Source organism: Triplophysa dalaica, chromosome 21, assembly GCF_015846415.1.
Source record: "Triplophysa dalaica isolate WHDGS20190420 chromosome 21, ASM1584641v1, whole genome shotgun sequence".
Taxonomy (NCBI): Eukaryota; Metazoa; Chordata; class Actinopteri; order Cypriniformes; family Nemacheilidae; genus Triplophysa; species Triplophysa dalaica.
Window position 1 is genome coordinate 9,537,279 of NC_079562.1, and position 12,188 is coordinate 9,549,466.

The 12,188-nt window shown below is 38.7% G+C and overlaps 1 protein-coding gene across 4 annotated transcripts in view; it reads left to right on the plus strand.

Annotated features, from left to right (window-relative positions):
* The window catches only part of srgap2 (SLIT-ROBO Rho GTPase activating protein 2), a 91,041-nt gene that overhangs the window by 35,970 nt on the left and 42,883 nt on the right, over positions 1–12,188 (plus strand). For 2 of the 4 annotated variants that reach the window (XM_056735366.1, XM_056735369.1), the window contains exon 3: positions 11,828–12,020. In XM_056735366.1, the coding sequence (XP_056591344.1) occupies positions 11,828–12,020 (193 nt within the window). Of the gene's footprint in view, positions 1–9,368; positions 9,517–9,740; positions 9,788–11,827; positions 12,021–12,188 lie in introns of those variants that run through there. The other 2 variants (XM_056735367.1, XM_056735370.1) reach the window with 2 other exon arrangements.

Here is a 12,188-nt window from a genome sequence, read left to right on the forward strand (position 1 = left end):
GTTGCCATCATGTGCTCTTGGAAATTCCCACTTCAACCCAGAAATAATTTATGGAATGGTGCTCTTTTAATAATAGCAGACAATTGTAAGGTTTTAATGCTACTAAATCATTAGTAACATGAATGATAAGAGATACTTTTAATGTTACTAAATCCAGAAGCTACTTCTGAGTGGGGATCATCGAATCTCCGAGAGCATGTGACCATGTATCTGATCATTACAAATATGAGGAAAAATGGCCTTCTCATTGGTTGCCTGGGACTCTGGGAGTTGTGGTTGTCAGTCACACTCAAAGGGCGGAGTCAGTACACAGTCTCACACACGCACACACACATTTATTCTTGTAGCGGGGAGGGGTTTTGGGTCATGAGGGGTTTCCAATGATTGATTTGATTGAAGACCGCCGGGGCTCACATGTGACCTCTAAGTGGCCTAAATGGGAGGAAAAACACATTAGTAGAATTTAGCGGTAAAAAGGAGGGAAGCTGGTTAACACACAACCTACCACACCAGCCGCCAAATCATACTGAAAACTAGATCTGCCACAAGCACCAACAATTCCATTAAAAATCAAGCGAAATGAAGCCAAGAGATAGCGTTATTAAAGATTTAATGTAGCACAAAGCCAACAGATGAGGTTAAATTTATTGTGCATGTTCCCAAAACCATGTGTTTTACAGGATGAGGTTAAATATGGTGTGATTTGTGTTGGTAATTGCTCATTATTATTGCTGATGTCGGGGTTGATATCTTGGGCAAGACATTGGAGAGATATCTCTGTGTTCCTCTCCTTTCGGTTTGTCTGTAAAGACTATGTTCTGATGAAATATGAAAGGTTTTATTTGTTAGATAGGAATCTGAGAGAAAAGTACAGCAGATTGTGAAACTCAGACACCCGCACACACACATCTCCCCTTCTCATTCTCTGTGTATTAAGCAACCCATCATTAGCCGTGCTTGCTAATAGGCTCTGCTTCTCCTCTGGCAATGTCACAGACGGAAATAACATGTATTGAGAAATCTTGTGAGAATATGTGGTGTAAGCAGATGCCTTTTCTGATCAAAGGTTCAAAGAAACACACCTTTGTAGTGTATGATGCTTTCCACAGCTCACCTATAAACAAAAAATTGTTATATCATTTTGGTTTTTGGATGTTTGTCATAATGCACAATTCACCAGTTAATGATTTACCAATTCGTTTTTATCATAAAGTTATTGAGAACTCGTTCACGTTGTGCTTAACTTTAAAAGTGATAATTCAAACCCAATCGACCACATAAAGCTTTAAATGAACCCAATGACTTGTCCATAATTTCCTCTACAGTAGTCGCTGTTTGTTAATGGACTGTTGAAAGTGTTAACCCAACCATGTGCCAATCGCTAATTGAAGAAGTCCAGCAGCAGACCCTGGCGCTCCATCATTAACATCAATGTTGCACAATCGACAGAGGACAGTGAAACCGATTTGCAATCATCATTGGCTTGTAGACTAGAGTAAAGGTTGACTTCTGTTTTCCTTACAGCCAAAGAATTTCCTCTCTACTCATGCCCAGAGTATTGGCCCGATGCCTCAATAAACAAGAATAGACTGGGACATGGAATCCACTAGTTTTGCTAGTTTCTTTAGTTTCTCATACTGTATATCTCTAGTGGGTTTCATTCAGTCCTTCTCGCAGTTTTCAAATATCATAGCATGACCTCCCGCTGTGCATTTTTGAGGCAGGCTGTGGGTCATATGATCTGAAAACGGGTTAATATTTTCTGCCCTGAGCTGCACACCTACAGTACAGAACAAGTCTTTATGAGAGAAATGTCATCCCGCGGAGTGGGTACATTCCCAGTTGGCTCCTTCTTGACAAACTTACCAGGGAGGTAGAGCTGCCCTCCATTCCCCAGATGTTTTCATTGGACCAGTGTTGGAATGACCTGAACATCTGCCATAAACTGTGAACTGATCTCCACAGGTATTGTGTGAGATAGCCAATTTAAATATCTTCTGTTTTTACCAGTTCCAATGACAGATCAATAGACAGTTGTCTGTATAAGCGAGATTCTTTTATTTATTATAGATTTATATCTGTCAAACTTTGTCTTTGACTAATTACCAACATTAATATTAGTGTATATACCAATTTTTGTTTCCACCATTTAGTTTGTTCCCCATCATCCATTATGTCTGTTCTAAAGTGTTTTCCTCTTTTAAAGGGATAATTCACCCAAACATAAAAATTTTGGCAATTTTTTTGCGCATCCTCTTGTCATTCCAAAACTGTTCTTTTTTGCTGTAGAATACAGAAAAATATATTTTCAGAAATGTCTATGTGGTTTTGTGTTCAAACAATGGAAGTCAATGAGGTCCATTGTTGTTTGGTTGACAAGGTTCTTCAAAATATCTTTTGTGTTCTGCAGAATAAAGAAAGTCATACAGGTTTTGAGTGACATGATGGTGAGTAAGTGATAAAGATTTTCATTTTGAAACATCTTAACTTACATTTTGGCCTTTTTGCCCCTCATCTTGAGAGCATAGCAAAGAGACACAGGAAGCAATAGGGGAAGAGAGAGGACAACAGGATCCAGACTCCATCTTGGGTTCGTGAGGCACTGTTACACAACACGTCTGGAGCATTGTCCACAAAGCCACGTCTCAGACCTAAATACGTTTTTCAAGTGACACAATTCTGTGTGTGCGATCTTTACATTTTACATTGTATGCATAGGTGCCAATTGTTTTTCCATTTTCCCGATAGTCTCTCTCTCCTGAAGGAAATTCAATGCTGCGTTTGCTCATTCATCCACATATCCGTGAATCAGGAAATATGGGTCACCATCATTGGGCAATTATCTCCTATAAATGTTTCAATGATTAATCAAGGGAATTCTCCGAGTGATTCTGATGTTCAGCCACACTTCCCTCAGTCTCAACGTAGACTTTTGTTTCCATGGTAACAGGTTTGATTATGGAAATTGAGGGGAATTAAGGCTTTGATAATGCTCTGTCAGATTGAGTTTATTTTTTAGCCTTAGGTCACACATGCGTGCACACACAGACGCTTCCTCTTCTTTTGTTCCTCCGAGATGTTTATTTTGTCCTGACAGCTGCTCTCTAATGGGAATGTGTCTCTTTTCATCTATTCGTTCTGATGTTCATTGGTGTAGATGTTGGCATGTCAGCGTGGTTTCATTCATGGGCATGGTTTTCCTCTTTGTCTTTCCTCCATCTCTCCTCATCAACTTAACACACGCTTTCCGTTAGATTCATGGTTACACATCCTTAAAATGATTCTCATGGAGCAAAAAATCTTAAATATGTCTCTTCCTCATCAGGCTAATGACAGTTGACGTGTAATGATGCCATAATGCTCCAACCGTATCATTTATCACAAGTTTATAAGATTTAAGTAACTTTCCTTCTTCCCTGGATTTTTCCAATTCCTGCAGGGTTCCCATGATCACAGAATACCTGGAAATCAAATTATTTTTTCTAGGTTTGGAGATTCTAGGTTATGAGAATTAATATAAGGCACGAACATTTCGATAGATGTATTTTAAGGTGGAAAAGTGCAGTGAGGTAAGTATGTTGGTGCTTGATTCAAAATGTTGCTAAGACCATTTTGTCCTCCTTATTTTTCTCCTTCCACCTCTCCTGAAACCGTATCCCCCCCCCTAAATTTCCTGTTCCCCCATCCCCTCGATGAAGAATGCATCTTTCATTTGAGGATTAGGTTTGGCATGTCTGGAACTAATATAATCCATCCTGCTGAAATATATTATTAAATGATGGACAGACCAATTTGGGGACCCAGAACATATGACGGGAAGAAAACCTAGACATTCTTTCATTCTCACTGTAGTTTGGGCCCCCAGTTGGGCTCACACTACAGCTCAGGTGCGAGATCTCACTCCAGCCAGCTGTTCTTCCCATTCTCCCTGGAGTTTTAGTTCAGATCCTCTTGCGCATTGTAAAGTTGGCTCCTTAACTCCTCCTCCTTCCGTCTTTCTATAACAGGCTGCACAACATGACTTCCTGTTGGGTCCCTTCTGCTTCCTGTTTGCTCTGCTGAATGAAGGATTTTCCTTCAATCTGCCTTTGGTGTGACGCAAACCGTCTACGCCATCCATCCAGCCTCCTGGAAACAACTGCTCCCTTTCAGACCTTTTTTATTGTATCTCATACGAGTTTAGAAGACAATAGCCAGATTCAAAGCTGCACAATGCGGTTTTTATCAAATGCACAAATGTATAAATCTTCCTTGCTGTCTTCTCACACCCAGCTGTGAGACAAAAATACAGTAGAGTTGTCCACAATGGCCTCAATCAGAATATGAACAATACCAGGCTTGCTTTACAGAAAGTTTGTCCATGCGTAAAGCGTAAAGCTTTATGCGTAGTGAATGTTATAAACCTCACCTTTGACTTATACATCCAATGAAATTGCAATAGACCCAATTATTTTGTGTTTTGCAGAAGAAAGACATTTATGCAGATTTATAATGACAAGAGGGTGTGTAAATTATGACAGAATTTTCATTTTTGGGTGAACTATCACTTTAAGTAAAAATATCTTTCATCAGCATTTTTAGTGAGATTTTCTATATGAAAAAATAAGCGTTTCTTCCCAAAAACCCATTGATATTGCTGACACACTTTTATGCTGAAACAGGGCCGATACTGCCAGAACTTTACTAACAGAATGGATGCGTAAGATGTTTATTATCTTCTTTGATAGGATCTCCAGGGATGATATCTGCCAAAATATAGACTATAGTCAATTTAGGGTTTTAATTCATAATTTATTAAAGGGGTCATATGACATGGCTAAAACGAATATTATTGTTTGTTTTAGATGTAATTCAATCTACACTCACCTATAGGATTTTTTTTCTAAAGGATTAGGAACACCATACTAATACTGTGTTTGACCTCCTTTCACCTTCAGAACATCCTTAATTCTACGTGACATTGATTCAACAAGGTGCTGAAAGCATTCTTTAGAAATGTTGGCCCATATTGATAGGATAGCATCTTGCAGTTGCTGGAGATTAGTGGGATGCCAAAGCTCCCGTTCCACCACATCCCAAAGATGCTCTATTGGGTTGAGATCTGGTGACTGTGGGGGCCATTTTAGCAAAGTGAACTCATTGTCATGTTCAAGAAACCAATTTGAAATGATTCGAGCTTTGTGACATGGTGCATTATCCTGCTGGAAGTAGCCATCAGAGGATGGGTACATGGTGGTCATAAAGGGAGGGACATGGTCAGAAAAAATGCTCAGGTAGGCCGTGGTATTTAAACGATGCCCAATTGGCACTAAGGGGCATAAAGTGTGCCAAGAAAACATCCCCCACACCATTACACCACCACCATTATTGCATTAATGAGAAGTTGAACAGGCGTTCCTAATAATCCTTTAGGTGAGTGTATACAAGATTTAAGGTTTGAAAACGCTGTATTTTCTACATACGTGCATGTTTGTATCTCCTGTTTGCCTCGCCTCTCTGAAACGCGTGCTATTATTGGCCAGTTCACCAGTGCGTAGTGATTGGTCGAATACTGCAAGCGTGTGACGGAAATGTAACGCCTCATCATATATGGAACATCAGGTTCAAAGCAATTGTACTGACAGGTACGCCCACCTTACTTGCGTATACATTTGGGAGGTCTTAGTCAAATCATACCACGAACTGAAGTATATTATGACCCCTTTAAATATGACCACCACAGTGAATACCACTTAACCTTGTGAGGATGACTAATGTGACAACAGGCTAGCTGTGATGTTTTTGCATTGTTTTTGAATGCACATGAATTTAATCCTTCTTGTCCTTCCAGTAAATGTTGTCCACAAACCCCTTTGAGATGTCTTTGTGGCACTAATCTCACCCTCTTATTCGCCATGGCACCACAGCGGTCAAGAATGGAGAACATTAAGACCGTTTTTTTAAGGACAGCAGTCTTGCTGTCTACCTCCTGGTGATTTCTAAGCTCTGGCAACCAGCCTGGAGTTTGGTGCCCTTGGCCAGAGCTTGTAATGAGATATGACAGATTTGGGGTGTGGTTTTTCGGGTAGCTGGCCGAGACGCTCTCAGGGAAATGAGCAGCTGGTATAAGAAGGGGAGGAGGGCAGATTTGGCCTGGAAGAGGCTGTACCATCAGATTACAGTCCAGTGAACTGTTCATGTGCACTGTCACTGGACTTTAAACCATAGTTTTTATAAACATGCATTTAAATAGAATGGTTCACCTGAAAATGATAATGTTGACATTATTTATTCACCCTCAGGTTGAAGCAACTTCGAATGGCTTTCTTAATGCCTAGAACTCAAATTGAGAAGTGTCTGAAGTCAACTTTTAATCTATAATGAAAGCGAAGGGGGTTTAGTTTGAGATGCGAACCATACAGCCCAACATTTTTAGGGATTTCTATTAATCACTTAAAGGGATAGTTCAACCCAAAATTAAAATTCTGTCATCACATACTACCTCTTGTCATTTTCAAACCTGTAAGACTTTCTTCCTCTGAACACAAAAGAAGATATTTTGAAGAATGTTGATAACTGGCACCCATTCACTTGCTTTGGTTTTGTGTCCATACAATACAAGGGAATGGATGCCAGCGCTGTTTGGCTAGCAACATTCTTCAAAATACCTTTTTTTGTGTTCTGCGGAAGTAAAAAAAAGTACAGTTTTCAAAATGACAAGAGGGTGAGTAAATGATGACAGTGTTTTCACTTCTGGGTGAACTGTCCCTTTAAGATTTTGTGTGTGTACAATATTCAACCTACAGCATTCATCTCCATATGATGATCTTTGGTTCCTTGTTCCTCTTTTGTCTTACGCCAGCTCATCTGTCATTCTCTCTCACACTCACCCCCCTTCCGCCTCTAACTAAGAGGCACTAGAATCAATAATACATGCCTGTCTAATATCCAGACTGAGCAGAAATCTCAGCAGGATGCTGTGATGATTGTTGTTCATAGACCAGCAGGTATTACTCAATGCTGTGTTTTGTTCTGGTCTATAATGAAACCCCACTCACTTCTTTGTGGCACGCTGGCCGCATGAAAATGCAACATCTGTGTCTGAAAGAGCACCATACAGCTATGCAATTATGTCGTTATATAATGCATGTTCAGCAAATGAGACTGCAGTCTGATTACCCTGACATGGGTTAAGCTTTAATGTCGTCTTAATGTTTAGGACATGCTTGACTAATGCTTCTCAATCAGGCACAGGCTGTTTGAATCAAGGTCAATTTAACTTGTTCATAATTCAGTAGAAAAACCAAGTGTTCTCGTAATCAAATCACTTCTAAGGAAGAGTGGCTTTTTTTGGATGTTGTTAGGAACTGCTAAAGGGAAACTGTTTTTTTCACTTGTGTAAAGTGCCACCAAGCAACAGGCAACCTTCTAATGTAAGAGGATTTTTGGTTAGCAAGAATAATGAAATTTTCCTTTTGATAACTCGTCAGGATCTCATTGTGGTCTCATAATGTCTGGGCCTCTGCACCTCAAATCTTATGTCATATCATGACATATTACTCACATTTTCTATTTATGAGCATTTTTACATTAACATGTATTATTAAGTCTTGAAAATGTTGAAACGTTTATCAGCTGTGAATGTTCTGTTGGGTGTAGTGTAAAATAGCAGCTGAAATAGGAAGTGCTTCTGGACCAGTCTTCTTTAATCTTTACATCTCGCAAAATGCTCTGTGTGTCATTCACAGTCTTCAAAAGGCTGCTTTTATAATCTAGTCTTCTTTTGATTGTTTTACCAGTTCTTTGTGAATACTGTGGCTACTGTATTTCTTTACTTTCTTTGCACAACCCTAAGACCATTTAGTATTTCATTATGATTTTTATTTCAGGAGCTTGATAGTTTGCCCCCCAAAATTTGAATTCTGTCTTCACCCTCTTGTCATTTCAAACGTTTTTCTTCTGTAGAACACAAAAGAAGATATTTTAAAGAAAGTTGATATCCAAACAACACTGGACTCCACTGACTTCCATTGTAGGGGCACAAAGCCAATAAAAGTGAATGGGTACCGCCATTGTTCGGTTACCAGCATTCTTTAAAATATCTTCTTTTGTGTTCTGCGGAAAAAGAAAGTCTTGCAGGTTTGAAAGTTGAGATTTGTGTTCATTTGTAAGATATTAGGATCTGTAACATAATGTTCATGTTAACACAGAAATTTGAAAGGTTTTTGTAATAAAAGCACATCTGGTTGTGGTTGGCACAGGAATTTTATTTTTATTTTTAACCTGTATTTATAGAACAGTCAAAAAGGACAGGGAAGTTGAATGAGAGGGGGGGGGGGTAATCTGCTGGCGTCCCAGACTGGACTCAAACCCGGCCTAAATGTTACAGAGGACATACTGTATTTCTAAAGCTCTTTATTGATGTATAACTCATAGAGTGAATCATAATGGGATCAGACACCGATTTGAGCTCCTGTGGAAATGAACTGAAGAGAGCTTATATTGCCTTTCAATGTTTGTGTAGCTGTGTATATCACTATGAGAAGACTCAGAATAGCTCAGTATTTCCCAGACTTGGGAAACATTTTATGAGCCCCCGACAAATGCAGTGCATCTGATTTAAGTTTCAACTTGAGATATCCACATAAAAGAGTGGGCCTGACCACACTGGGGTACCGTGATTTAAAATTCGGCAAAACTTAGAGATGAATCCCTTATATTGCAAAAGTTTATTAAGTCAAAGTTTGTATTGATTTGTATTGATTTATTCATCCCTCACATGATGTTGAGTTGCAGTTTCTTTCAATTTCAATGCATTTGGAAGTTTTAAAAGACATTCTCAGTTCCTGTTTTTCAACGATCTCCAGATGCACAACCCTCACAAGCAGTTGATTTTTTTAGTCTCTACGTTTAACTCAATATAAGGTCATAATGGCATTATGAAACCCCAGCGGGTTGACAACCATGCTGTCTCATACTGTGTTTGCGTGTTTAGATGCACTTTGCCTTTTGCTAAAATTACAGGCTTCCCTTTGGGATCTGAGGCATTACAGTGCACCGCTGACTAATTTCCAATCATCATAAATTATAAGGAGAGAATAAAATTACAGTGTCAGTGGTATTGACACATGTTCGACAAAGTATGCATGAATGAGTGGCCGACTGGTTATTTTTTAACGAAATGGAATACAGCTCAACTGTAAAAGTAATTTGTGATGATGTCATATGAAAAATGCCCATTGTCCCGTGCATTGCATTACACCCGGTTTCACATGCACACCAGCAGTCTGGAGGGAAGTTTGTGAGTTTGTTGTGTTAGGAGCTTGTAGAGACACTGAGGCCATGGAAATCCCACTTCTCTATGATGTCAGACTGAAAGTGTGCTCTCAGCGTAAAAGCACAATACAGCCAGGGCAGTTGGGTATCATAGCCCCGAGACTGTCAGATCCTGAACCTCTCTTCTCTACTGCTGGCTGGGACGGTTAGAGCACATGGAAGCAAAAGTCATCCGGTTTCTATACAGCAGAAAATGCAAAGGTATTGTGGATTTTATATGTGGCTCCGGTGGTTTAGTGGCTTTCTTATTTTTTTTGACTTTGTGGTTTGACAGTGATTTTGCGAGTTGACGTCAATTGAAATGTGATCATGCAGGTGGAAACTGTGCAATATCTCTGAATTGCTTTGAAAAGTTAAGCGATCATGTTAAATCATGCAAACAAACAGGGCTCTAGACAAACATTTGAGAGAGGTGGCATTGGAGCTACAAAGTTTATTCATTAGGTGACACCAGCCTTAATTCAGTCAAAGGGTGAGTTAAGAAAAAAGAATCACTAAAACTTAATTCAAATTTGTTTAATACATTAATAAATTAGAAATGAATACAAATCATTGTTTAAAATTAAATTATTTTATTGTATATGCAGACTCTCTTTAATCACTTTACTATATTTAAAGCACGTCTTTCTTAAAGCTACTTTCTTCCTTTATTTGTTGTGAGCAACTCATACGAAACACAATGAGTGCTTTGGACCGTCCTTTGTGGTTTCATGAACATTACAAACAGAGATCTTTATAGCTGCTGGCCCTTTAAGAGCTCGCACACTATACTTTAACACATGCTTTTTGTTTCCCAACTGTTTGTTCACGTACTACCTTTACAATGATTCTTGTTAAAATGGCAATATTTACGTACTTTCGTGTTTGTATGGCCATTTCTAAGTAAGAAGGCGTGAAAGAGAACTCAGTTTACTATTTTGTGCTCTGACTTCCTGGTTGCGCGCATATATTAAACAACCTCTGTGACCTAAAAACTTTTAGTGATTATTCTTCATGAAAGCTTCATTGATGAACGTTTGGCTTTTATCAATATGCTCACAAATAAAGGATTTAACGTGATGTATAACGTTTACATTTTGTATGCTTTGCAGTATTGTTAGAGAGTTTTATACAATAGTATAGTGTTTAAGGTTTATTACATGTTTCCCCCATTTCACGTGCATATAAACAGGGGTGGACGTAAGTTTTGACATCTGGTTCTCTAGAGAGCACCTGGAGATTCGGTTTGGTGCTCACATTGAACAAAGTGTGACAGATTATATTCACCTATTAAAAATAAAAGTAAAAAAGTAGTTACTTTTAAATGAACAATAAACATAATAATAAAGTGGGATAATACAAATATTTAACAAAGGCGGAGCTACCAATACTCTGTTTTTCATAATTTACACCCAGGTCCCGTTTAACACCGGGAACAAACGAGATATCAGAAGTTTTAACAGCATTCAGTTCATACGGAAATATTATCCTTTTAGACCGACTATTACTTTTAGTCGGTCTAAAACAGAGATTGTGCATCAAAAGGTTTCAACCATGTCAGAACGCAAATGAGTGGTCTAAACTTATTTACAGTGTTTTTTTTATTTTTGGTCACACATGCGCACCTGCGCACCACTTATTAGCATCCCTGCATACACGCAACACATTTTGTTATATTTGCTATTTTGTATCTTAGCCGGGTATATTCTTGTATTCTGCATGTTGCAAAACATATTGAATTGAAAGATTGACCGCTTCACTCTGTCGGTCCTTCCGCTTCATTTATAAAACGCAATATGTACATATATTTTATATTGGTCAGTTTGTCAGTTGCACCGGTGCGACCATTGATAAAAACGTGTCACAGTTGCAGTTAAAATAGTCGTAAAATGCGACCATTTGATTGCAGTCTAGAGCCCTGACAAATGAGAAAAATGTGTCGTTTCATATCATGGATTATTATACAAAGACTTTGTATGCACAACAAATTAATGTAACTCTAGAAACAGGGAGCTCAAGTGAACATCATAATTCAATATTTCACTAGGCGGATTGTAATGAAAGGAGTTAATTAATTTGGAGCCATGCTTGAGTGCTCGCTGGATGGGGAGAAAGAGGAAGAGATGCTGTAGAAAACGGAAATGAGGAAGTGATAAGCTTGGATAAACTGTCTCTAAACATGTGTGTATTTGATGGACCTGTTCTCCACCCAGTAACACATGATCAGCTGAGCTATGTACTTTATGTCTGGAGTCTCTCTTTCAAGAATATTATTGTCATCTCTGCTTTAGTACAATGAAATTCTTAATTCATATGTTTTTTGGCCTTGATCTTAATCCTGTAAAGTGCTGTAGTGTGACATAAATAAATCATGCAAATGTTTGAACTTGTATGTTAGTGGTGGCCGGTTTTATCACAAATTGTATTGTATTTTTATTACAAACGTGAAAAGTTGATTTAAAACACATTTATGCATACTGCATTGTGAAGTACTATAATAACCCGCTTTCATTTCTTGTGCTCTGTTTGGCAGAGATTCGAGCTCAGCTGGTGGAGCAGCTCAAGTGTTTGGACCAGCAATGTGAGCTCCGGGTGCAGCTCTTGCAGGACCTGCAGGACTTCTTCCGCAAGAAGGCCGAAATCGAGATGGACTACTCGCGCAACCTCGAGAAGTTGGCTGAGAGGTTCTTGGCTAAGACACGCTACACGAAAGACCCTCAATACAAGTAAGAGATGATTTATAAATGGCTGGTTTTTGCTAATGCCGTAAAGTATTTTGTGAGCAAAATTCGGTACTTCAAGATTTCACCAAAAAATGATTAAATGTTTTCATTATGGATTCCAATTTATATCAAGCATCACTTGGGTTGTTTTGACTAAGTTATAACGACTCA